This window comes from Teleopsis dalmanni, chromosome X (genome assembly GCF_002237135.1).
Source record: "Teleopsis dalmanni isolate 2A chromosome X, ASM223713v2, whole genome shotgun sequence".
Classification (NCBI taxonomy): Eukaryota; Metazoa; Arthropoda; class Insecta; order Diptera; family Diopsidae; genus Teleopsis; species Teleopsis dalmanni.
This window is the reverse complement of record NC_051848.1, coordinates 41,239,545-41,264,274: the sequence shown is the minus strand read 5'-3', so window position 1 is coordinate 41,264,274 and position 24,730 is coordinate 41,239,545. Positions and strand designations below refer to the sequence as shown.

Below are 24,730 nucleotides of genomic sequence, written 5' to 3'. Positions count from 1 at the left end.
AAAAAAAAAAATATAAAATATCCCTAACTCAAAGTCTCTCTCCATAAGACGAACCTTTTCTGTAATGATACTTCGAATTATGGAAGTTTCACTGTAGTTCGAAATATAGTATTAGAAGTGTTGTCTGAACCCAAAAATTCTCCCTTGTGTACGTTATTGAATATAATCTTAGATATACAAAAAAATTAAACTTCCTTATGTTTATGTCCATAAAACTCGAAAAGTAATCGTTGGACTGACTTGAAATTTTCACACACTCCTCATTTTTATATAATAGTGATTTTATTTACTATTTATCCCTAAGTTTACATGTAGGGTATTAAATTAAATGTCGTCTTCACTCGGTGACTCTACGTTCGCTAGAATACTTTTATTTATTAAAAAATGAACTAAGTTTTTATTAATTTGAAGTTGCAAATATATATAATTTAATATATTTTATATTATTGACAACTATTAAACTCTATATATGCTGCTCTATATTGCCCTCTTAAGGAAACTGATGAGAGTTGTAAAATAAATACTTCGGAGCACTAAAAGAATTAAATCGAACAAACGAATGTCGAAAAATTTCGAGACTGTTTTGCGAGACTAAAGATTAATCGGTCATAAAGTTCATATGTAAATCAGATAATGCGATCTACGAGTAGATGCAAAAGTTTTAATATATTTAATATATTATATATTCATTGTTAAAATATTTTCATTATGCATTGAACCTCAGCACTAAATGATAATAATTTAAAAAAGTTGTGAAATATTTGAAGTCTATAAAAAAATTTTGTTATATATTTAGTTCTAAGGATACTTAGATATAATGTAAAAAAATCCCCTTAATGAAGAGTTCGTATGTCTTATTTATTTTATTTGTGTAATTTAGCAATATTATGAGAAAATTTATCAATAAAAATGTTATTATAATTTTATAATCATTCTTGAAGCCAATTCACCGATATAGCATACAATGGTGGCCGCAAGTTATCGAAAACAGTACTGAAATACAATTTAGAGTTTTCGAAACATCGTCTTACTGCACGTAGCTTGCGGTGTTATTTATTGCAAATTGTGACGCCTATACTGATCTCGGTATTAGAGTATTACTGTGAGACTTGAACCTACTAAAACTACTTCCCAGGAATGTATAGAGATTAGATTACGAGCAGGGGACCGTGTAGGTCCGAGGCTGGGAATCTCATTCCAGAATACAAGGAAAGAAATGAAGTAGATGATCAAAAGGCTTAACATTTAAAAAGTAAATATATCTAAGCCATAAAGAAAGATTGTGTACGGATTTAGAGGAGGGTAATTGTAAATAAAGTTAGAACAACTATGTTAAATGGATAATTTAAGAGTAAATTCTATGTAGAGGGTTATTATAACCACGATTATACAACGGGATTACAGAGGCGGAGTGTGCAATGTTGTCCAAATGGAGGACTAGCAACTGGGGAGGCTTGTGCCTCATAGAGAGTAGTATAACAGTGGGTATTTGATTAGTGCGCAGTATGTCAGGTGGAAAGTTATGGCACCTACAATGATCATAGAAAGCGTCAAACTATTAATGTAAGTCTTTAATGACTAAGTTGTCTTTAGATATATAGTTGTAGCGTTAAGTACTAGAACTTGTAATTTTATATGACGGTTTCACTTGTATTGATTATAAATAAATCTTTTCTCATATGTTGTTTCATACCGATTTCATCCACGGTTGCTTATAACCGTTGTAGCTATAAAATTAAGCTCTGATATTGATATTGATAAACTTCAATATTGCCCATATATACAAACTATAAATAATATTATTATTAAATAATAGGCTATGAATACACTCCGACCTAAAAGATCTATCGTGCGTCTAAAAGCCTAACTAAAATAATTCTAGACCATTTATTAATCTCGTAATTGCTGTGGGCTTAATTTTATCTATTTTGATTTGGGACTAAGATCCCGCTTCCAATTTAGTCGAGTCAAAGTCTTATTGCCACTGAGTAGTTGCATAGAACATGTTGTGATGATTCCTTGTTCTCATGACCTATAATTTTCATGTGGTAATTAATTCTACAGTGTCCTATAAGGAGTTCAGTGTAGATTTTAATATCGTTTCTGCTAAGGCCAAGGATAGCATCAACTTTGATGTGTTCAGGATGAATGAATCTTTTTGACTGCTGCATGCCTGTTTGGGCTCTCCAGTGTTTAAGTGAATTTTGTTTTTCCCGTTCATATAATAAGTTATTTGTGAAACTATTTGTTATACCACAGAAGGGCTTTAGATCAATGAAAGGAGTACATGCACCCTTCTTTGCTAAGGAGCCTGCTATTTCATTGCCCTCATGCCATTTATATTACGGTACCCACATAAGAGTGACATAGTTCATCGATGCTAGGGTATTGAGTAGTTAAAAGCATTCCCTGACCCACTTTGAAACTTTAAATAATAAAATCAAATTTAATTATATCTTCTGATGAATATATCATCATCATTTAAAGTTTTTTAACCATTTAAACCATTTTAAACCATTAAACCAAACTAAAAAGTGCTTTTATACTTTAATTGCAATATTACTGGGTAGTTTCAAAAAACCATAACTAAGTAGAGTACTCTGAACCATAAGTCATGAAGGTCAAACGAAACTTTTTTTCATGTCGTGTTTGTGAAACAGTTAATTATTAAAAGTACTATTGCAAAGCATAAAAATGCTTTTGCATAGCTGTAGAGTGTATTGTATTGATACATATTATAAATACTCGTAGACGTAAACTATTATTATGTTCGAGCGATACATGTTAATATAACCAATTATACAATTAGCTCTCTAACATTTCAGCGAATCCCGATATCGGCATTTGAAGAAGTTTTTTCTACTATATTCTATTTACAATAATTTAGTCTTTATTGTAAGAGAACATCAAATAAATAATATAAAAGTATTAGAAGAAAAAAATTTTTTTATATGATGTATTAATTATAATACAGTTAAATATTATAATACTACTTGTTCATCTACATATAAATTATTAATTAAAATAAAATAGCATCAAGCTTGTCCTTCATAGGGAAGTAATTAAAAATTTTTCAAGTAATTACATTATAATTCCTTTTAGACTTAACATTGATTACGATTTAATCTCGGGTTTACTTAAGAATATGAAATTAATTAATTGTACTAATAAAAAAAATTGATGTGAATTATCACTTGATTGTTTAGATCTATCTAGATATATCTTTTGTAGTTCGATGTTAGTTTACTATTAATGTGTTTACTAGTTTACTATTAATTAATTACTCGTATAATTTTTAACAAGTGGATGTGCTGAGATTGTCAATCGTTGACTTAATTACTTTACATATATACATAAGGGTTGCAAATTTTGCTAGTAAATATATCTAAAATTCTGTAATTTTTTTTTATTGTTAAAGTTTGTGAACTTTAAGTTGAATGTTATAACGTAACTTTTATACAAATATTTTAAGCTGTAGTAAAAAATGCTGGATAGGCTAAATACAGTACTCGCTAATGGGAAAGATTCAATCTCTTAAACAAAGTGTTATTTTTGTTGCACTTGTGAAATATTTTTAAATAATAATATTGATTTTAAAAAATGTACCATATTTACTTTTAACTTCAGTTAATAACATTAACTTCAGTAGAACTTCGTTGAGAGGTTTTACGACTGTATTTAGTGACTTTTATTTATATACCATTTCCGCATTAATTTTTCAGTTGCATTTGGTTATATTTTGTTTAAATAATATTATTTATTTTTACTTTATCTACTGATATAAACAATTAATATCTGCCTAAATAAACTGCAAACTTAAAGTTAATTCTTAATATTACACTATTTTTAGATAAGTTATTCTTTAACTGAAATTTAATTAATAAACTTTCATTAATTATATATTATATATACATCAGTGATATTAGTGGTTTATAATTGCTTATTAAGTGATATTTTTCACTCGTAGTGGAACATATGGTATCTATATATAATAAAGATATGGACTACGATTCTCGATATGATTCTGACCCCACGTCTCGTCTATAGCGACAGTCCGCCGCGTAAGCAGTGGGTTCCAAAATAGCGTCTGCCTTGTTAAGTTGATATTTTTGTAAAGGTAAAGTGTGGTCAACCCATCGTTATTTTTTATCTCCGATTGTTTATAAAGTCCGTAAACATTTACGGTTATACAAAACTCATTGCATTGTAACTCATTGGTCTAAGATGATTCTTTGGCTACTTTTAAGAATGTTTGAAATTGAATTCAAACTGATAATCTCGTGAACTTTCTTTAGTTGCGTTTATTATGTTATCCACTGCAATGCTGAGAAAGGTACATTAAACTAGTGATTGATAGCATTAAATTTCTCTATAGCTATCTCACTCCATTAATAATAAGATATCATTGAATAAATTCGTTAGCACTTTTTTCGACCTTAGTATGATGTCAACGCCTCTACCCTTTTGCGTTTTGTCTACCATAAGGTATGAATACAGTAACTGCATTTCAAATTTCTTTGCTTTCATTCTGCCTACTTCCCTGAACTGGCAGATTCCATTCTGCCTGTTTCCCTAAACTGGCAGAATATCTAATTAATATCCTTTGAATTTAAGTCTAAGTTGTTTCAACACTGCAGTGTCCTATATTGTAATTACACCTGTTAGATGTTGTCGATTAAATTGATGTAACTAATCTAGTTACATTCATTATAAAAATATTGCGAGCTTGTTACTTTAGTATATAAACACATTATTGTTTTAGAATAACTTGATCGTTTTCTGAAGTAGAAAAGTCCCATCAACTTTAAATATAAATAATATGAACAAAAAAATTATAATGAATAAAGGTCTTAATGGAACTTAATTTGTTTTTCCCCGTACCTACATAAACCACCTTAATTTTGGTGTTTTTACGGCCTTAGAAAGGGCAGAGAAAAACTGTGAGTGAGTCAAAATAATGGTGAAATAATATTTATTTATTTATTTCGTACGGAAATATACAGAAGAGATCAAGATAAGGGATAGGTTTAAGTTATGAGAATAATAAGTACAACAAAATAGCCGAAATCTGTAGAGAAATCCAGTATAATAAGAATTTTCATCGTTATTTTACTCGTATTCTATTCTATTTTATGAACATGGACATTAAATTAAACTGAAATTTTAAATTAAGACGTATCTCATAATAAAAAATTACGGATCTTCGTTAATTTTATTCTAGAATATGCTTTTTTAATATATATTCTTTGTCAACTCTGGGTTATGCTTACTTTTCTAGATATCGGGAGACATTGCCACACCTGCGAGTAGTGCACGTTTAAAGAATTTTTTAATTCTTTAAAAATAAATATAATTTTAAAGTTCAAAAATTCAAAAATTATGCTAAATTATATCAGTAACTCCGAACCCAAAATCCCTTAAATCCCGTTGCCTGGAAAGTTTATAAACTATATTTTTTTGATGTCAGACATGATATTGATAAAGTCAATAAAAAAGTTACAGTCAATGAGCCTGTTATATAAAATGTGACCTTTAAAATATTAACTTTATTTGTTTCACTATATTTTACTAATAATCCAATCCAAATCCAAGACGACTGCAAGAAGAATGATAGCAGGAAGGCACTAAGAACCTTCACGAAAGTTGGCGAAAAGAATTTCCAATAATTTATTTTTTGTCAAATCTGTAGTACCTGACTTTTGCCTAGTGACTGAATATTTTTAGTAAATTAAAAGAATTGCAAATGCATAATACATTTTAATTAAAAACTGCACATAAAAAAAATTAAATCATTTACATTATTTATATATAAAAAACAAACAAAAAAACAAATAACTGCACCGAAAGAGTTCAGGTTGCGGCTCTAATGACTTAATTTCTAATTGAGTAATGAAATTAAGAATTATATTGAATTTCAATTTAAATGTAAATTATTGTACATACAGCTTTTATTCGAATGTAATTAAAAATAAAAATAATGATACTTTAAAAAATTTTTAATAGTTTTTCTAAACATTCTGTACTCATTTTGATTTTGCACGGTCCACAATTTTTGGAGCAAGCCATTTGATAATATATGTGCGAAAACTGGCTGGAAAAAGTTTTATTATGGCGCACTGAAAAATGAAAATATAAGTTTTAAAATTCAAAAAATAATAGTTTTAATATAAATAACTTTAATTGCTCATGAAGATATTATTATAATATATAATCTGACATACATGATAATATAAATAAATGAGCTTAAAACTAATCTAATTATTAATATAACCACTTCATTTACTAAATTAATTAAAATACTAATTTAATTAATTAAATTAATATTAAAATTTATATCTACCAACTTTGTATAACAGATATATTCGTCATATGAACATAATTAACTCACTTGTATTCCATGCCAAAAATAGCCAGAAGTCATTTCAACGCGACCTATAGTCGACACGGCCCAACGAGCGTATTTCTCTGGATCTGGTATAAACAAACCACCACGCATTATAACTCTAGAGTATGAATTTATCTTTGTAACAACAAAATATGGAGACACCAACTGTACGTGTATGCCATAATGACTGGCCTCATATTGAAGTGCCAAAGTCAAACTACGATTATATGCTTTCGTAGCTGCATATATAGCACCATAAGGTAATGGCAACAATTCTGATCCAGAAGATATATTCACGATTGCTCCTTTTATATTAGACTTTTGCATGCGTAGTAGAAAGTAACGTGATAACTCTGTAACTGCACCGATATTTACATTGATAACACTCCATAGTTCTTCTGCGCTGAAAGAACACATTGGTCCGGGCTTAGATGTGCTCTGCCCAACATTATTCACTGTAAATATTATTTTAATATTTATAAAAATTTTTTTCGAAATTATTCGTACCCAATAATCCTATTGGAATATCGTCTAAGGTCTCTTCAATACTTTTGTATATCTCAGAACCATGAGAAAAGTCCGCGACAATTATTTTCACTTGCACTCCGAACTCTTTTTCTAAAATTATGTATTTATTAGTATACACCATATAATTTTTGATATTTTCGTGTGTTATATAGTCTATATAAAAACCACTAAGTTATGATATGACGTTTACTTTATGTATAACTAACCAATTTCACTTGCTACAGCTTCTAACTTCGATTTTGTTCTGGATATGAGAACTACATTAAAGCCTTCTCGTGCCAGTTCTCTGGCATAATATTTACCAATGCCATCTGTTGAACCAGTAATAACTGAAAGAAAGCAGCATAATCACAATTGCTGTGAATATTTAGTTGTTTTAAATCTGTTAGGTATACTTCACCTGCCCATTCACCAAACCTTTCAACTAAACGTTTCTGTTTTTCACCAAAAAACTTTTGATTCACATAGTCCCGAATTATTATATATGGCGATTTGAGATTATCATAAAGATAGCAACCAAGTGCATATACACCTATAAATAATAAGAAGTTCGCTAAACAATCGAACATTGTTAAAGGCACTCGCCCGACTACTGACTGTTATCGGACTATTATGGCTTTCAACGAGAAGCGTTGGAAATGAACTGCGATTAGAAATTGCAAATATTTTGGGTTTTGGGCCGTGTGATAAGGGTGTTCTCTTCTAGGTGTAGCGCACGCACAGACAATTGATTTCATCAAACGTTGTGACTTCTTTAGCTCTGTGCAGTGTTTGGGTGACTATAATAATACACAGTGCAATATTTTGAATTCCATGTTTTTGACTTAATTTGAATTGACTAAATGACTGCAAAAGTTCATTACACTGATGAATGGTAATTGCGATAAGCATTATTTTTGATTAATTTTAAAACAACTGTTAGTGAGTCATAAATACTTTAATGTGTTATCATTACACAATAATATAATATATTAAGCATAATAAACATGTGCTTAGTAAATAGGTGCACAGTGAGGCCGATTGCCGAAAAGTTGGCCATAAATTCAAAAAAAGTTTTAAATTTTTTTATGTTCTGTTCGCTTTAAGACATAATCAGGAATAATATATAACCTAGAAAAATTTTTTTTCTTTTAGTTTCGCCACTATAGCGCTCGCTGTATTTCTAATAGTATAACTAGACTCGATGAATGTCTAAATCATCGACTTTATAGTTCATTACAAGCTATTTCATCTGGTTATAAACTTTTAAATCCATAAACTTTTAATACATGGACCACAAAAAATCTCATTCATTATTATCGATAGATAAGGGGTCTAAAGACGCTTAAGAGGTCATGCAATAAAAGTTCACGAATCAAAACAATACATGATATATTTTTTAGATCCATATCTATCTAGTTGTCGACCACTATTTTCTATGTCATTTATATCGGTGCCAACTGAAGTTGTTAATCTGCTTTTATTTCCAAATATCTAAACTAATGAATTCAATTGGCAGAAAAATTTTTTGAGATCAGTATATTCGACTTCAGAATATTCGCAACTACAAATTTATTATCTGTGGATGAAAATGATTTCTTCCTGCAACCATTTACTGATAATTTACTAAAGAGGTTTTTAAAACAGTAGCGAGACTATAACAACAAAAATTTATTTTATATTATTTCAATTAATTGAATTTTTGGCTGACTATACAGCTGTTTCGAGTAATGCCAAATACCCATCATCAGTGGTGTTGGAAATAATTCTTGTATTTAATTATTTATAAATAATTATTTCATTTTTAATTTTTTTTAAGCTTCGGATATTGTTATTCATTGTGTTTAAAAAAGTTTTCAGTCTTAATTATCAATAAAGTTTTATAAGTGAAAATTAAGAAAATATCACCACTTTTTAAATCCTTTTTCATTTCCATTTGCGGTACCCAAGAAAGGTATCCGAGTTTTTTCATAAAATTTTTCATGCTAATAGCTAAATGGTGAAACATAGTCTGTGCACTATGTTATACACCTATTTCACGTTCCAGAAATCACTTAAAAATTACGCAAAAATGATCTTCAATAAATCTCATTTTTTCGACAACAAATTCAATAAGTAAAAATTTAAGAGCATTTATTATTTCAAAAAAATAACTTTACTACTTATTTATTTATTTATGTTTCAAAGTTCAAGCAAATCGGTTATAACAGATTATATTATATTTAAATGCCCGAACGGAATTATGTCTAAAGTGTTTAGTATTAAAATGCATACCTAATTGCTTCTAATTAAATTTAACAACAAGCAGGAAATAATATTTCATTTCAATACCTCTACGAGTTCAGGAAATATAGAATTTTGATCGGCTTATATCTGTTCTGCCACACTGTGCGGCGCTCAAAAGAGAATTTTTTAAATTTTTATAAAGAAAGTAACACAATATTAGGTGCATATTGTTGTTCTCTTTATTAGTGATAACATTTTGTATCTACTTCTAAACTACTATATAATTCGAAGTGTTGAATAAAAAAGCCGGTAAATCCGAACCCAGTCAATTATGCTGTAAATCTTCTGTATAGGCAATTTTCTATGGGACGTTTCTAAAGGACTAGAAGTTATTTTAAATTGGTTATTTATTTAAGCGTGACTAAATCTTGGTCCGATTCATATTATTTTGAAAGATATACTCTGTTTTTTCGTACACTACAAGCGAGATTGAGATTGACATCTCATCATGGTTCATCTATTTAAGTTTATTTATATGACAAAATTAGTTTTTCGTCATTAATGACTTAACTAACATATATTATGTTTTTATAATGCTTTTATAATGCTTTAACTTATAAATTACAAAACTCAATCTCAAGAATTAACAAGTAAACCAAGTAAACGGGTTTTTTACCCCTTTTACATAAGAAACAAATATAGCCATGAGGGGGTAACTATTTATGGCAAACATAGATATATTTCTTACAATGGACCTTTTCTTTATACATCACTAATCTCTATCTAAAAAACTTAGACCAACTCTGTCTAAGTTAGTCTTCGAGTTTATTTCTTCATTATTCGTTCGTACTCTTAAAGTCAGAAAACCTTTTTTTAATAAGCAGAATTTATTTTAGGATATACACTTACAACTTACAATATGAATTATTATTCTTTGTATTTAGTTAGATTTTGGTTATATCTACTGAATTTATCTGTTATAGTAGATATGTCTACTATATCTTTAGTTATACCGTATACACCTATATAACTAACCACTTGCAACAGTTCAAGAACAGCAGTCAAACAATTTGCTACGTTACAACTTCAGTAAATACACGAATAAAGTATTTTAATTCTCATTAGTTTTAATTTTCGTGATCTGTAAATAGCAATCGAATGCACTGTGAAGACATTGATGTTAATATATTTTGTTTACTTTTAGTAGTTTGATTTCTCATCACCTTCTGATCCTATTATGCCGCTTTTGTGATGATATATAATATATTTGTTCCATTTTATAAACAATGTATAAGCTATTTATTATATGCAGATATATAATCTCCGTTATTATTATGTTATTACTAAGATAAAAAATTCGGTGAACTCTCGTGTTGTGTCTTGTTAGGGGAAAATGTAAAGATATTTATATATATAGAAGTACGCATTAACATATCTGATAGTAAAAACTAATATTTTTGAACTATAATTAATTAAGTAATAGAGTTCATTGGAATACGAATTCAAATCATTAAATCCTGAAGTAGCTTTATTCAAATATGAACTAATTATTGTGATTGTTTATGGCAATATATTGCCAAATATATTATGGAGTATTTTTATTGTAGGTATAAATTTTGCATGGATGCCCTTGTATTTGAATACCATAATACATTTCAACAACAAGATATCTTAAAATTTTACAAAGAAATATCGATTTTGTTTGATGAATGATGCTATCGTTGTCATTCTCAAATGACTCGGTCAACTCCGGCCCATATTCAATCAATGGCTTGCGCTAACTACAGTAACTACTGACAATAGTCAGTAGTCCATTGTTTCACTAGGTAGTATTAGTTAATATATATTGTACACTATTCATCTTCATCTATATTGTGCCAAGTTCACATTTTAAGTTTCAACTTAAACATTCTTGATTCTTCTTCTTCTTGAGTCAGTGCTATTACGCACTTTTACTCTATAATGGCTGGGAGGCTTATCTCTATCCCACACTAGGCTTTAACTAGGCTAAAAAAAATCATATTATTTATTTGTCTTTTAGTTGATGACGGACCTTAAATCAGCATATCTTCCTGAGAGTCCAGAAGTGGACTTGAGGATTGTTAGGGCTTTAATGAGAATTGAAATATGACATTGAATTCAAAAATATTGATTTCTTCGATAATATACATATTAATGATAATATATATATAATACATACACTTTACAATCATTTAAGTTTAAAGAAATGTTACTATAATTTTGTGTATTTGTTAATATATTTTTAAAAAATCTTGTACTTAATTTATTTTTAAATCGTCCACAATCTTAGGAGCAAACAATTGAATGATATATGTGCAAAGACTGACTGGAAAAAGTTTTCCTATGGCACACTAAAATATAAAAGAAAAAGTTTTAAAATTTAAAAGAAAGTCGGTTAAAATAAATAATTTAAAAAAAATATATATAATTAAAGTATATAAGGATATTACTATAATATATGTACATATAATTAAAATATATTATGAAATGAGTCCACCTGATTCATAACATATAGAATATGCATACCATGAAAATTGCAATATAGAATAATGTTCATATGTAATAATTATAGTATGTAGTTATATAAATTAATTATTAATTGTAAAATTAAATATAACTGAAATTTCAATTATGAAATATAAAATATATTATTTTTATTAAAATAAATTAAATTCAAATCAATTAGTCATATAAATATAAATTAAATATATATTAAAATATAAATTGAATTAATCTATTTAATGAAATAATTTATAATTTTAAGTACACCCACTTTGTATAACCCATATATTTGTTATATGAGCATAATTTACTCACTTGTATTCCATGCCAAAAATAGCCAGAAGTCATTTCAACGCGACCTATAGTCGAAACTGCCCAACGAGCGTATTTCTCTGGATCTGGTATAAACAAGCCACCACGCATTATAACTCTAGAGTATGAATTTATTTTTGTGACAACAAAATGTGGAGACACTAATTGGACGTGTATGCCATAACGACTGGCCTCATATTGAAGTGCCAAAGTCAAACTACGATTATATGCTTTCGTAGCTGCATATATAGCAGCATAAGGTAATGGACACAATTCTGATCCAGAAGATATATTCACGATTGCTCCTTTTATATTAGACTTTTGCATGCGTAGTAGAAAGTAACGTGATAACTCTGTAACTGCACCGATATTTACATTGATAACACTCCATAGTTCTTCTGCACTGAAAGAACACATTGGTCCGGGCTTAGATGTGCTCTGCCCAACATTATTCACTGTAAATATTATTTTAATATTTATAAAAATTTTTTTCGAAATTATACTTACCCAATAATCCTATTGGAATATTATCCAAGGTTTCTTCAATACTTTTGTATATCTCAGCACCATGAGAAAAGTCCGCGACAATTATTTTCACTTGCACTGCGAACTCTTTTTCTAAAATTATATATTTATTAGTATACACCATATAATTTTTGATATTTTCGTGTGTTATATAGTCTATATATATGTAAAACCACTAAGTTATGATATGACGTTTACTTTATGTATAACTAACCAATTTCACTTGCTACAGCTTCTAACTTCGATTTTGTTCTGGATATGAGAACTACATTAAAGCCTTCTCGTGCCAGTTCTCTGGCATAATATTTACCAATGCCATCTGTTGAACCAGTAATAACTGAAAGTATAGTGAATATTTAGCTGTGAATATTTAGTTGTTTTAAATCTGTTTGGTATACTTCACCTGCCCATTCACCAAACCTTTCAACTAAACGTTTCTGTTTTTCACCAAAATACTTTTCATTCACATAGTCCCGAATTATTATGTATGGCGATTTGAGATTATCATAAAGATAGCAACCAAATGCATATACACCTATAAATAATAAGAAGTTCGCTAAACAATCGAACATTGTTGAAGGCACTCTGTCAGATTACTGAGTGATATTGGACTATCGTGGCTTTCAACGAGAAGCGTTGGAAATGAACTGCGATTAGAAATTGCAAATATTTTGGATTTCGGGCCGTGTGATAAGGGTGTTCTCTTCTAGGTGTAGCGCACGTACAGCCAATTGATTTCATCAAACGTTACTGCGTCTGCTTTACAGTATGCAGTGATTGCTTAGAATTTAAATGATATAAATGAGGGTTCTGGCATTAGAATTCCGATTTCTTTAGCTCTGTGCAGTGTTTCGGTGACTTTAATAATACACAGTGCAATTTATTTCAAATTTATTGGTTCTTTTTTTATCCGCGTAAAGCAATGCTAAGCAATACAATTTGTCGGGGTGATTCCAATCGAAATCGCTTGTAGAGACTTTTAACGTACAATGATTTAAGGATTGTTTGCAACTGATTGAAGGTAATTTAGAAATCATTACGGATGAGTAGACACTGTATATAAAGCTATCACTGTTAGAAATTAGAACTTACTGTAGTGGAACTTTGAGGTTTTGTAGGAAAAGAATGAGACATACTAATAGTTTGCCCGGCTCTAATGCATGAGCGAAAAAACTACCTAAGTGGTCATTTTATATCGGATGAAGAAATAAAATCCGCTTATTGTAGGTTCAGTATTACAATTTATTGAGAAAATTGGACGTGGAGAAGTACTCTTAGCCTATGAGGATGTAACAATTGATCTATAGGTTACAGTGCAAAATACCCCAATTTGATATGAATAAAAATAATAACATTGTAATTGTAGTTAAGATATGCTAGATGGGCTTTAGCTGACTGTTTTTTGTGCAAACTATTAAAACAGCTACCATTTTTGTAATACTGTTATCTAAATCTGTAGGATGTTTTTATTCTGCCTTGTAAATTCTATTACAGCCTATTTTTGGAATATTGTGGTAAATTTATATTATAATCTTTATTATTATTAAAGTAGCTCACATGAAATTTCTCATAGTCCACTGTACGAGATCGTGTGATTATTAATTCTTTATCTATAATAATATCTATTGATAGTAGGAAATGTTTTTAGTTTTTTACTAATTTTTTTTTAAATATTTTTATTTGTATTATATTGTACAAATTAATTGATTAATCTTAAAATATATTCTCGTCATTGTTATTTAAAAGCGAATTATTTGGCAGTACATTTTTTTGTCATGTTTAACTTACTCTAAAAAGTTCTTAGGTTGATATGGATATCACGTCATCAAAAACAGTCCCTCTAGCGCCTCGGAATAAAAATATTTATAAAATTTAAGTCAAATCACGATGATATTTCGAATATTGATTAATACGATTTTTAAGTTGTTGTGAAACAATTTTTGATATTTGAAAATAATGGAAAAATTATTACATAACTAACTACTTGCAACAGTTCAAGAATAACACTTAAACAATTTGCTGCGTTACAACTTCAGTAAATACACGAATAAAGTATTTTAATTCTCATTAGTTTTAATTTTCGAGATTTTTAAATAGCAGTCGAATGCACTGTGAAGATACTGATGTTAATATATTTTGCTTACTTCTTTAGTAGTTAACTGTCTCATCATCATCATCTGTTTTAATTTTGTCGCTTTCGTGATGATATACAATATATTTGTTTCATTTTATAAATAAAGTATTATAAACTATTTATTATATGCAGATATATATCTGTGGTAATTATAGTCGGTATAAATAAATTAGTAAATACAAATTTATGAAATAGCTCAAGAAAAGAACGCAAACAATTTGATGCGACACATCTTCAATAAATACTGGTTCGATTTTAGGAATACTATATTATACTTGTCATTAATTAATGCACTTTGAAGACATTGATGTTAATATATTTTATTTACTTGTTCAGTAGTTTTCCTTCTCATCACCATTTCCATTAAATATAAACTATTTATTATATGCAGATATATAATCTCCGTAGTAAATGTTATTACTAAGATAAAAAGTTCGGTGAACTCTCGTTTTGTGTCTTGTTAGGGAAAGTGTAAACAAAGTTTTTGATTAAGGCCCTTATATTAGAGTACCATGAAACATTTCATAACACAGTCCCGACTTACGCATACATTATGTACGAAATGTAAACTGAATATCTTAAAATTTATTGAACATTAACTAGAGTTAAGAATTTGCGAAAAAAAATTTCTATTTTTTCATTACCAGTTTATATAGAAATTTTTTGTCGGTTTAAGAGAGGTGTACGTGGATTGGTGTGTCATTCTAAAATCACTTGGCCAACTTCGGTCTATATTTTGATAATATCTTGCTTCAACTACAATTGTTACTACCAATAGGTTCCAGTCAATGGTTTCACCAAGTAATATATGGTTAAAATAATCATCATTTGTAAATCTTTATCATTATTGGGTGAATAAATATAGCTTTGCAAGGATACAGCGAAAGAGACGGGTAGACCCTTCTATTTAATTGAATCCCACAATTATTTAATGAATATAGAAAAAAGGAATTAAATAAAAAATTTTAGTTGCTACGATATTGATTATAATACAAGGAGTTTATTATTATTATATTTTTGAAGAATATTATTAAAATTTTAAATTAAATTATAAATATTTGATCAATTTTAATTTTAATTATTAAGATATTTGTGAAAAATTTTGTACTTAATTTATTTTAAAATGGTCCACAATTTTTGGTGCAAACGATTTGATAATATATGTGCGAAGGTTGGATGGAAAAAGTTTTCCTATGGCGCACTAAAATAAAAAATAAATGATTTTTTAATTAAAAAAAATAATTAGTTGAAATTAATAAAATTAATATAAAAATATATAATAAAAATTTGTAAGGATATAACTATAATACATAATTTATATATGTTATGAAATAAATCTACCTGATTCATAAAGAAAATGCATACTGTGAAAATTGCAATATAGAATAATGTTCACATGTAATAATTATAGTATGTAGTTATATAAATATATTATAACAATATAATTTAAAAAAAAATATAAAATTTATTATGAAATAAAATATATCTGAATCAAATAATAGGAATTATTCCATGTTTTTTATTAAAATTAGTTAAATTGATTAAATCAATTGAAATATATCTTTAATTAATTTATTTAATAAAATAATTTAAAATTTTAGGCACACCTACTTTGTATAGCCCATATATTTGTCATATGAACATAATTTACTCACTTGTATTCCATGCCAAAAATAGCCAGAAGTCAGTTCGACACTACCTATAGTCGATACCGCCCAACGAGCGTATTTCTCTGGATCTGGTATAAACAAGCCACCACGCATTATAACTCTAGAGTATGAATTTATTTTTGTGACAACAAAATGTGGAGACACTAATTGGACGTGTATGCCATAATGACTGGCCTCATATTGAAGAGCTAAAGTCAAACTACGATTATATGCCTTCGAAGCTGCATATATAGCACCATAAGGTAATGGAGATAACTCTAATCCAGAAGATATATTCACGATTGCTCCTTTAATACCAGACTTTTGCATTCGTAATAGGAAATAACGTGATAACTCTGTAACAGCACCGATATTTACATTGATAACACTCCACAGTTCTTCTGCGCTAAAAGAACACATTGATCCGGGGTTAGGTGTGCTCAGCCCGACATTATTCACTGTTAGCATAATAAATAATAACGCTATGATTTTTTGTAAACACAGTTTCCAAAATTATTCTTACCCAATAATCCTATTGGAATATCGTCTAAGGTCTCTTCAATACTTTTGTATATCTCAGCACCATGAGAAAAGTCCGCGACAATTATTTTTACTTGCACTTTGAACTTTTTTTCTAAAATTATATATTTATTAATATACACATCAAATTTTTTGGGAAATATATGTTAGAATAAGAGAAATCATGTGAACGCTCAAACTTCTGCAAACTATGAAAATCCATTGCACCAAATTGGTATGGAAAAATTATATAGTCAAGCAAAGTTGCGAGACCGTTCCCATGCGCAAATCGCCATCATAAAAATTACGCAGTATGTATTCTTCTTAAATAGGAAACATTTCAGAGTTTTTGCTATTTTGGTATATTGATTTTTTATTATTTTATAGTGAGAAGAGAGCACTTGTACAAATTTTTCACAAAATATATATATATATACTTCTTCAAATTGACGTATTTCAAACCTATGTATACTTCATACTCAACTAACCAATTTCACTTGCTACAGCTTCTAACTTTGACTTTGTTCTGGATATGAGAACTACATTAAAGCCTTCTCGTGCCAGTTCTCTGGCATAATATTTACCAATGCCATCTGTTGAACCAGTAATAACTGAAAGAATATTTAGCCGTGAATATTTAGTTGTTTTAAATCTGTTTGGTATATGTTACTTCACCTGCCCATTCACCAAACCTTTCAACTAAACGTTTCTGTTTTTCACCAAAAAACTTTTGATTCACATAGTCCCGAATTATTATATATGGCGATTTGAGATTATCATAAAGATAGCAACCAAATGCATATACACCTATAAATAATAAGAAGTTCGCTAAACAATCGAACATTATTAAAAGCACTCTGTCAGACTACTGACTGATATTGGACTATCGCGGCTTTCGAAGAGAAGCGTTTGAATTGAACTGCGATTAAAAGTTTCAATATTTTGGATTTCGGCCCGTGTGGTTTGGGTGTTCTCTTCTAGGTGTAGCGCACGCACAGACAATTAATTTCATCAAACATTACTGCGTCTGCTTAACGCTACGTGGTGGCTGCTTGGAATTTAAATGACATAATTAAAGGTTGCAATTGGCCTCCGAATTGTGACTTCATTTGTACTGTGTAATGCTTTGGTCACTATAAGAATATGATTTCTACTTTGCTTGAATTGGAAAAAATTCAATTTCACAATACGGAGAGACGAACCCGGGTGAACGATATGTGGTGGTTAGGTGGCTAGATGATTTTAAACTGATTTCATTAAACGAGTCAATTCAATTACGTTCAGTAATATATATAATATACCATATAACATATATATAATAAATAAAAAAAACTATAAAAATTCGATTGGATATAAAGCCTTGTTTATAGTAGTTTCTCGCTCCGTAAATGCAGTGAACTCTACAGTTCTGTATATAAAACTTGATATGGTGCTGTCAGATAATTATTTCATTTCATATACCATAAATAAAAAACTCGTCTGCTTTTCTCTTGTAATCCCTATTTCGTGAATTGTTGTTCAATCACACAGTCGGTTCAGAACGCCTGCCGTAAGCGGTCAGTCGTTTATATGGAACAAACTTCTTTGGTTGGAATTGTTCTCTGATTTAATAGCTTTTGATAGTATCTTCCCATACTAAATTTGGTATGTATTAATATTAAATAAAAAGAAATTGCTTAAATTCTGTAATGAAGATATCTCATATATATTTCTAAGCTGCCTTACAAAGTGTTAAAGTTTGTCCTCCAAATCACGGGCCGTATTCATTAGTTTTTATTTATGCCTTCTCCAAATAAAATTATTTTATCTGAAGTTTTTTTTGGTAATTAACAATCAGATACATTGTTAATTACCAAAAAAAACTAAAAACTAATTTTCTTTAATCAAAATATAATACCTTAAGAGAACAATTTACTGCAATCTTTAATGTTCGATGCAGTTAAAATCTTTTCTAGCATACCGATCAATTATTTATTTTTGCCACAAAAAACTGCTTAGGAAAAATATTTAATTTTTATTTAAAATGAGTTTTACTATTAAATATTAAAATATAAATCTGATCATTCATCTTTCTTACTACAGTGGAATATACTATTATATAAAACAGTTTTTATTTTATAATGTCAAATGATGAATATGAATATATGCAGAGATTAAACCGCCCCTGGGAGCAAGTATAGCAGATAACACGTCCAGTCGCATTTAACATAGTAAATGCCAGCGCAATTCTTATCATGCATTATTCACAATCTCTACGTCGTACTGATAGATATTTCATGAACTATCAGTGCATACGGTGATTTCCACCTTCAGGATAATTTGTATTGTGTGCATGGTTTGGTAGACTTTAGGTATGGTAACGCATATATCAATGGAAGATAAGACGCAGCTTTAAAAATAAATTCTGAAATGTAATAACTATGTAAAAGAAATAAAGACTATGATTTAGAGAGACGCATCTGGATTATTTGGAAGGATAGGTACGTCTTTTCAACAGTAAGATTGAATTTACTACCATGAAGAAAATATATTGGAAAGCACAGAAAAGCTAGATCTGATTGAAATTAAGACGATATCCGTCATGGGCATGATTTAATCCAACGGCCTACATCAGTAAAAGAAGAATAGATAATATCAACTGCATAAATAGTATCTTCTACAATATAATCGTAAAGTTACACGTACCCGCGTTGACAGAGAAAAAAGACAATACGACCAAAAATGCTGTCTCAACCTACGACGTAAAAATTGCTTTCCTTGATTTTGATGCTAATGTTGGAATGGATGAACTTTTGGTGCAACCGTCGGAAGATTAGTTTTTGCTAAAAACAAAGGTCTGATACTGATTGTTTTCGCTGTGAAGTGTAATAAGGAAGTACAGGAAAGTAGTCTTCCCAACCACTGTATTCATTAGGCTATGTGGGTTTCGTAATCAATCATAACCAAATCAGATTGATCACTGTTCGCTCATGACAGTTAAACTCCTAGTACTCCTCCCACTAATTGGTTTCACTGTGAAGTAAAATATGGGGGTATAGAATACTAGATACTTTAATCGTTGTATTCATAAGGCTATGTGGGTCTGATAATCAATCAACACATAATCAGATTGATCACTCTGAGATCATGGTAAGATAAGCTCCTAGTGCGCTTCACGTACGTTAGTTTCGAAGTGCAAACAATGACTGCGACTGTAAATAAGTAATTAAGAACGGTTATCGAAACCCAAATATATAGAAATATGGATACAGGGCTTTGTTTTGCAGCATCCGTATAACTTTATCCATACCATTGCCATAATGTAAATTGTATGAGTACGCATTAAGACACCATTTGTCAAAACGAAAAGAAAATCTTTACTCAAAAAGCAATTTTCTTATTAGAATAATAAACTTTGGAGTGAAAGACAACTTTTGACAAACAATTGATGACGTATTAATGATCAATATACTAGAATTAAAATATTTTAAAGCACTTTTATGGTATTTCTTAAGCACAAATCTATACGAGCATATTTTTGAGGTTTTATGTGGAATCTATCGAGAATAAAACTTTTTTTGCAGGCTGAGGTTATCTCAATCCTACAGTACATCAACATTTATGTTTTCTGGTACAACAAATGGTTCTGAACAATCCCTATGAATATCGTCCTTATTTACTCAAACTTGCGCACTCCTTGATCACACTCGTTAGATCATCTTTTGAGGCTATATCAGCAAGATCAATAAGCAGTATATTGATACAGTCTTGTCTGGATAATCTAAGTTAATGAATTAATTTCATTGTGTTGATCCACTGTAAATAAAGGAAGTCGCATTGAAATAACAAAATGTTCTGTATAAGACAGGAAACAAAACTGTCGAGCTTAATATTGGTAATGTCAGCTGTCATCAAATTATATTAAGGATTATCAAATCTAATAAGCTTGAAAAATTACAGCAAAAAAAAAAATTTAGAATTTCCCAATTTTTATATATAGTAATAACTTAAATATTATATTAAAAATTATCAGTAAAGTGAAGTTAAAATAGATTATTTGTAATATTGAAGATTTAGTCTATTTTTGTTATAATCCATTCCCAATATAAGTTCACATACGTGATAAGTTTATCTTTAATTTTAATTTCGAGCACACGATCATCGTTAATATGAGTGATGTTCAAAGCCGTGATGTCAGCCGTACTAATCTCTAGAGATCTGATTGAAGACTACATTACAAACAATTTTTGCCTTCTCATATTATGTTGATTGATTTAGGCCGACAATAATTATAAACTATATTGTATAATCGTAATTTTTCGAAATTTTTCAAAGTTTTAGTGCAAATTCAGTGCAGTATATATGTTAATAGTACCGACGATAGTACTGTACCGAAGAGCTTCAGTCCCCTAAGGTGATTGGACTTGGTAATTGGATAATTTGCTACCAATTGATCACGAAAATTTTATATTTTGTTAATTGGTTCGAATTGAACGAACGAAATATTTGCAATATTTATCATTTACCATTTATCAAATTAATATATTAAAATATCCTCGAATGAAGTCAAAGGGAGCTACAACTTTCAACTATAATAAAAGAGCGACTTTAAAGAGAGAGTTAAAGCAACTAAGTATAAATTATATAATAATAATAATGAGAGAATAAAATCAAATGAAATATTTAGAGACAGTATCAGAAAGATCAGATTAGTTAATAATATAAAAAACTAAGATATAAAAAACTAAAGGAAGTACTACAGAACTTCAATGATGACAATATTCAATATACACACACTATTATTATCTCAAACATAATACTTAGTATTTACTTATGTATTATATATTACCATTATTTCGGCACTATTGAATATGAAAGTCTTTCTACTTGTCTGTCTGTCCGTCCGTTAAAATATTTACATATATGTAACAAACGAAAAAACACAACGTCAAATCGTTTACCGATTAACTAAGAAATATTGGACTAGGCATAATAATTGAAAATACTTGATTAATAAGGAAGAAGAAATTTTTGTTTGGAAATAAAATACTGTTGCATTAAAATATATTATACGTGAACTATTTAATAATATGAGTATTAAAATATTGTTGCAAAACTTTTTTTGGAATCTAGAAATAAAGTTTGAATTGTTTTTCCGACAAATAACTTTTTAAAAATATGGAAATAGGCGAACACAGTGCAAAAAGATCCTTCAAGTTCACCTCGATTATCTTTGTCAGGCCAGTGAAGAAACATTCTCCAAGACATTCGAATAAAGATATAGAAAATGATTAATGTAGTTTATCTGTTACTCACTTTCTCACAGTCCACTCGTCGGAGTGTAACAGCATTGTAACATCCGTGCAATGACACAGGTCTCCAGCAAGTACACAAACTGAAGGTTTACTAAATCTCAGAATGCTTCTCGTTTAATTTCTCTATTATTTAGTCCATTGGATTGTAGCAACATTCTGAGTCCAAGTAATTGTCTTCGCTATAAATCCAAATTACAATCATTTGCCTATATCTGCTAATACCACTAAAAATTTCTGCCAGGGCGCTGGTAGTATTAAAACCGGCAATTTCCAAAATACTAAATGAGATGTAAATGTTTGAAAATAATTTTGCAAAAAACTCGCCTAAAACTATGCAACATAATATTATTTATATCTTCATCAGAATGAAACTTATAGCGTTTTTGATTGCTAAATCTGTATTAAATCTAGATTTACTCTAGAACTGTCAAATTTTCTTTCACAAGTGAAGATTTTTAGAGTAATCTTAAATTTTTGTAGTTATGTTCACACTTTATGTTATTTATTGTCATGAAACAGCTATTAATTTCAGAGTAAGCTTGCTGCTCTGGTAAAATATCTAGAGTGTTGTACAGATTTATTAATCGAAAATGAAAATTGCGATAAAAGTGAATCTCGATTAAAAAAGTTACACCAGATTTACCAATCGATGTAAGCATTATATTCTGATTTATATGATAATTGCTAAGTATTAACACAGATATTGATTGCTCATTTTGTCCGCTTTAGTGTTACTGAACTTCAACAATAATATTTTTATTCAATTTTACTCACTTTTAACCAAAATATTCACAGAATAATTTTTAAAAATATCTTACTTTCAGAGTAACAAGTCTTATAATTATTTGATATCACAAAATGGAAGTAGAATTTAACGTACAATATTTAATGAGTCTTTAGAAGAAAGTATTTTTAGTTTCTCAGAGAAAAATTTGTTTATAATATTATTTTATGGTTTATTTAAACCTAAAATATTCCATCATCATCAATTTCTGCATTTCACATTGGAACAAAGACCTCAACTAAACTAGAATATTTACTTGCAGTGAATTACAATCAACTCTAAATCAAATAAAAATCATATTCACAAAAACGTTTTGTTAAAAATATTAAAAAGACTCCGAATATATATTCCGACCTCGTTCCTTTGCAAATTATTTAGTTTCATAATAATTCTAGACTGAAGTGTCATAAATATTTTATTACAATAAGCCAAAAATCAAAAGGTAAATGTAGCCGAAATTTTTATTTTAAATAAATCATATCCTTCTTTGCAGTTAAACATGTTTTATAACGTGTGTGCTTTATATATATATGAGTTAATGTTGCTGCCACTTAATGTGATAAATACCTAGTATTAATTTAGCTAAGGTTGCAGCCGTCGTCAACGTGATTCAAAATATGCTTAATAGCATGCAGGTTCCATCATAATGATTGCCCTTACCTGTTGTAGCGCAATGTGCATTACCGACGATCATAAGAATAAAACGATTTAAGAATTGAATGCAACTAAGTAAGAATAATTTAAGTATCATTATGGATATTTAAACCAAACACTGTTGGTTAAACTATCATCTCACATAACTGACAGATTGAAACTTGAAGGCTTTGTATGGAAGAAGATCTCAAAATACGGGCTCAAAATTTTTCCAGAACTAATGCTTAAATGAAAAATGTTTCTAGGTGGGAATATCTTTCCTCTCTTCTTTATAAATGCGCACTTTAATTACACTTTTTACAGGAAAAACTCTCATAAACCAAAAGCGTTGCTTAGTTGCATTTCGATTTTTGATTTCTACACACATTATCTTCAGACGGACATAATCACTGAACATGAAAGCAAAAATATTTATTTGCCGATATCTTTAAAGCTTTAAGATATATTTTTTTTGAATTGTCACATTTGAAATACGCGAGCAGTAATACTTTAAATTAAATTTAGCTAAATCAAGTCGAAATTAAAAAGCAAATATTTTTAGTATTATAGAAAGTTGACTATTTTATAATATAAGTATTATAAAGCCTGAACAACTTAATTTATAACTAAACTGTTTAAAATAATCGCCATAGTGAAGTATTTAATTATTCAAGCACACATAAGTAAAATCACGTAAATCTTTCATTTAGCGACAATTTGCACATTATTGCCAAGCGGGTACTACATGGCGTATGAGTTATATTAATTTGCGCAAACTTTAAGTGCGCTCAAAAGTATGCTTAAAAAGCAATTAAAAAGGATTAGCATAAGTTAGTTATAAAGGATTCAAAAATCAAAAAAGAAAAATTATAGTTAAAAATTATCACGAAGCTTTGCAAACATATTAAATTTGTATTAGTATATGTACAAAAATCAAACTTAGACTCGGTTTCTGCCAATTATGCTGCAAATACTAAAAATAATATCCGTTTTCTATGCCACAAGTAAGTCTATTTGCACGACTTTTGGTTTTTACGACTCTTGTGCACTTGTAGCACACAGTGTATGCACAAATACTATTGTGTGCAGACATTTAAATTTGAAATGCATGACTTGCCATTTAGCTTAATTAGTTGAGCTTTCGTATCCTTTTGCTATTTCCCAAAAACTATGAATTTATTTGACACTTAAAAAATGTGGTTTATTTTCCTAAAATTTTTGCAAAAATATTCTAATCTT

The 24,730-nt window shown here is 29.0% G+C and overlaps 3 protein-coding genes across 3 annotated transcripts; all 3 read right to left on the bottom strand.

Moving 5' to 3' along the window:
* Nucleotides 1–5,916: 5,916 nt before the first annotated feature.
* Nucleotides 5,917–7,701, bottom strand: LOC119689469 (hydroxysteroid dehydrogenase-like protein 1). Its single transcript, XM_038104303.1, has 5 exons — nucleotides 7,314–7,701; nucleotides 7,120–7,242; nucleotides 6,893–7,003; nucleotides 6,389–6,840; nucleotides 5,917–6,116 (listed from the first exon to the last, which is right to left on the bottom strand). Exons 1-5 carry the CDS (start codon nucleotides 7,480–7,482, stop codon nucleotides 6,024–6,026), a joined length of 948 nt encoding a protein of 315 aa, XP_037960231.1. The 5' UTR covers nucleotides 7,483–7,701; the 3' UTR covers nucleotides 5,917–6,023.
* A 3,666-nt stretch (nucleotides 7,702–11,367) lies between these two features.
* Nucleotides 11,368–13,174, bottom strand: LOC119689862 (hydroxysteroid dehydrogenase-like protein 1). Its single transcript, XM_038104793.1, has 5 exons — nucleotides 12,882–13,174; nucleotides 12,693–12,815; nucleotides 12,461–12,571; nucleotides 11,957–12,408; nucleotides 11,368–11,490 (listed from the first exon to the last, which is right to left on the bottom strand). Exons 1-5 carry the CDS (start codon nucleotides 13,048–13,050, stop codon nucleotides 11,398–11,400), a joined length of 948 nt encoding a protein of 315 aa, XP_037960721.1. The 5' UTR covers nucleotides 13,051–13,174; the 3' UTR covers nucleotides 11,368–11,397.
* A 2,546-nt stretch (nucleotides 13,175–15,720) lies between these two features.
* LOC119661977 (hydroxysteroid dehydrogenase-like protein 1) lies at nucleotides 15,721–17,679 on the bottom strand. The gene is made up of 5 exons (XM_038071503.1): nucleotides 17,456–17,679; nucleotides 17,269–17,391; nucleotides 16,785–16,895; nucleotides 16,268–16,719; nucleotides 15,721–15,813 (listed from the first exon to the last, which is right to left on the bottom strand). The coding sequence occupies exons 1-5, from the start codon at nucleotides 17,622–17,624 to the stop codon at nucleotides 15,721–15,723; spliced, it is 948 nt and encodes a 315-aa protein (XP_037927431.1). The 5' UTR covers nucleotides 17,625–17,679.
* Nucleotides 17,680–24,730: the final 7,051 nt, after the last annotated feature.

Excerpts from the sequence above, each read along its gene's own strand:
- LOC119689469 (XM_038104303.1), bottom strand. The coding sequence starts at position 7,482 with ATGTTCGATTGTTTAGCGAACTTCTTATTATTTATAGGTGTATATGCA. Across the intron at positions 7,243-7,313 it reads AAGGTTTGGTGAATGGGCAG|TTATTACTGGTTCAACAGAT; the intron begins GTGAAGTATACC and ends GCTTTCTTTCAG. Across the intron at positions 6,117-6,388 it reads ATTTTTGGCATGGAATACAA|TGCGCCATAATAAAACTTTT; the intron begins GTGAGTTAATTA and ends TTCATTTTTCAG.
- LOC119689862 (XM_038104793.1), bottom strand. The coding sequence starts at position 13,050 with ATGTTCGATTGTTTAGCGAACTTCTTATTATTTATAGGTGTATATGCA. Across the intron at positions 12,572-12,692 it reads AGCTGTAGCAAGTGAAATTG|AAAAAGAGTTCGCAGTGCAA; the intron begins GTTAGTTATACA and ends ATATAATTTTAG. Across the intron at positions 12,409-12,460 it reads TATTCCAATAGGATTATTGG|TGAATAATGTTGGGCAGAGC; the intron begins GTAAGTATAATT and ends TAATATTTACAG.
- LOC119661977 (XM_038071503.1), bottom strand. The coding sequence starts at position 17,624 with ATGTTCGATTGTTTAGCGAACTTCTTATTATTTATAGGTGTATATGCA. Across the intron at positions 16,896-17,268 it reads AGCTGTAGCAAGTGAAATTG|AAAAAAAGTTCAAAGTGCAA; the intron begins GTTAGTTGAGTA and ends ATATAATTTTAG. Across the intron at positions 15,814-16,267 it reads ATTTTTGGCATGGAATACAA|TGCGCCATAGGAAAACTTTT; the intron begins GTGAGTAAATTA and ends TTTTTATTTTAG.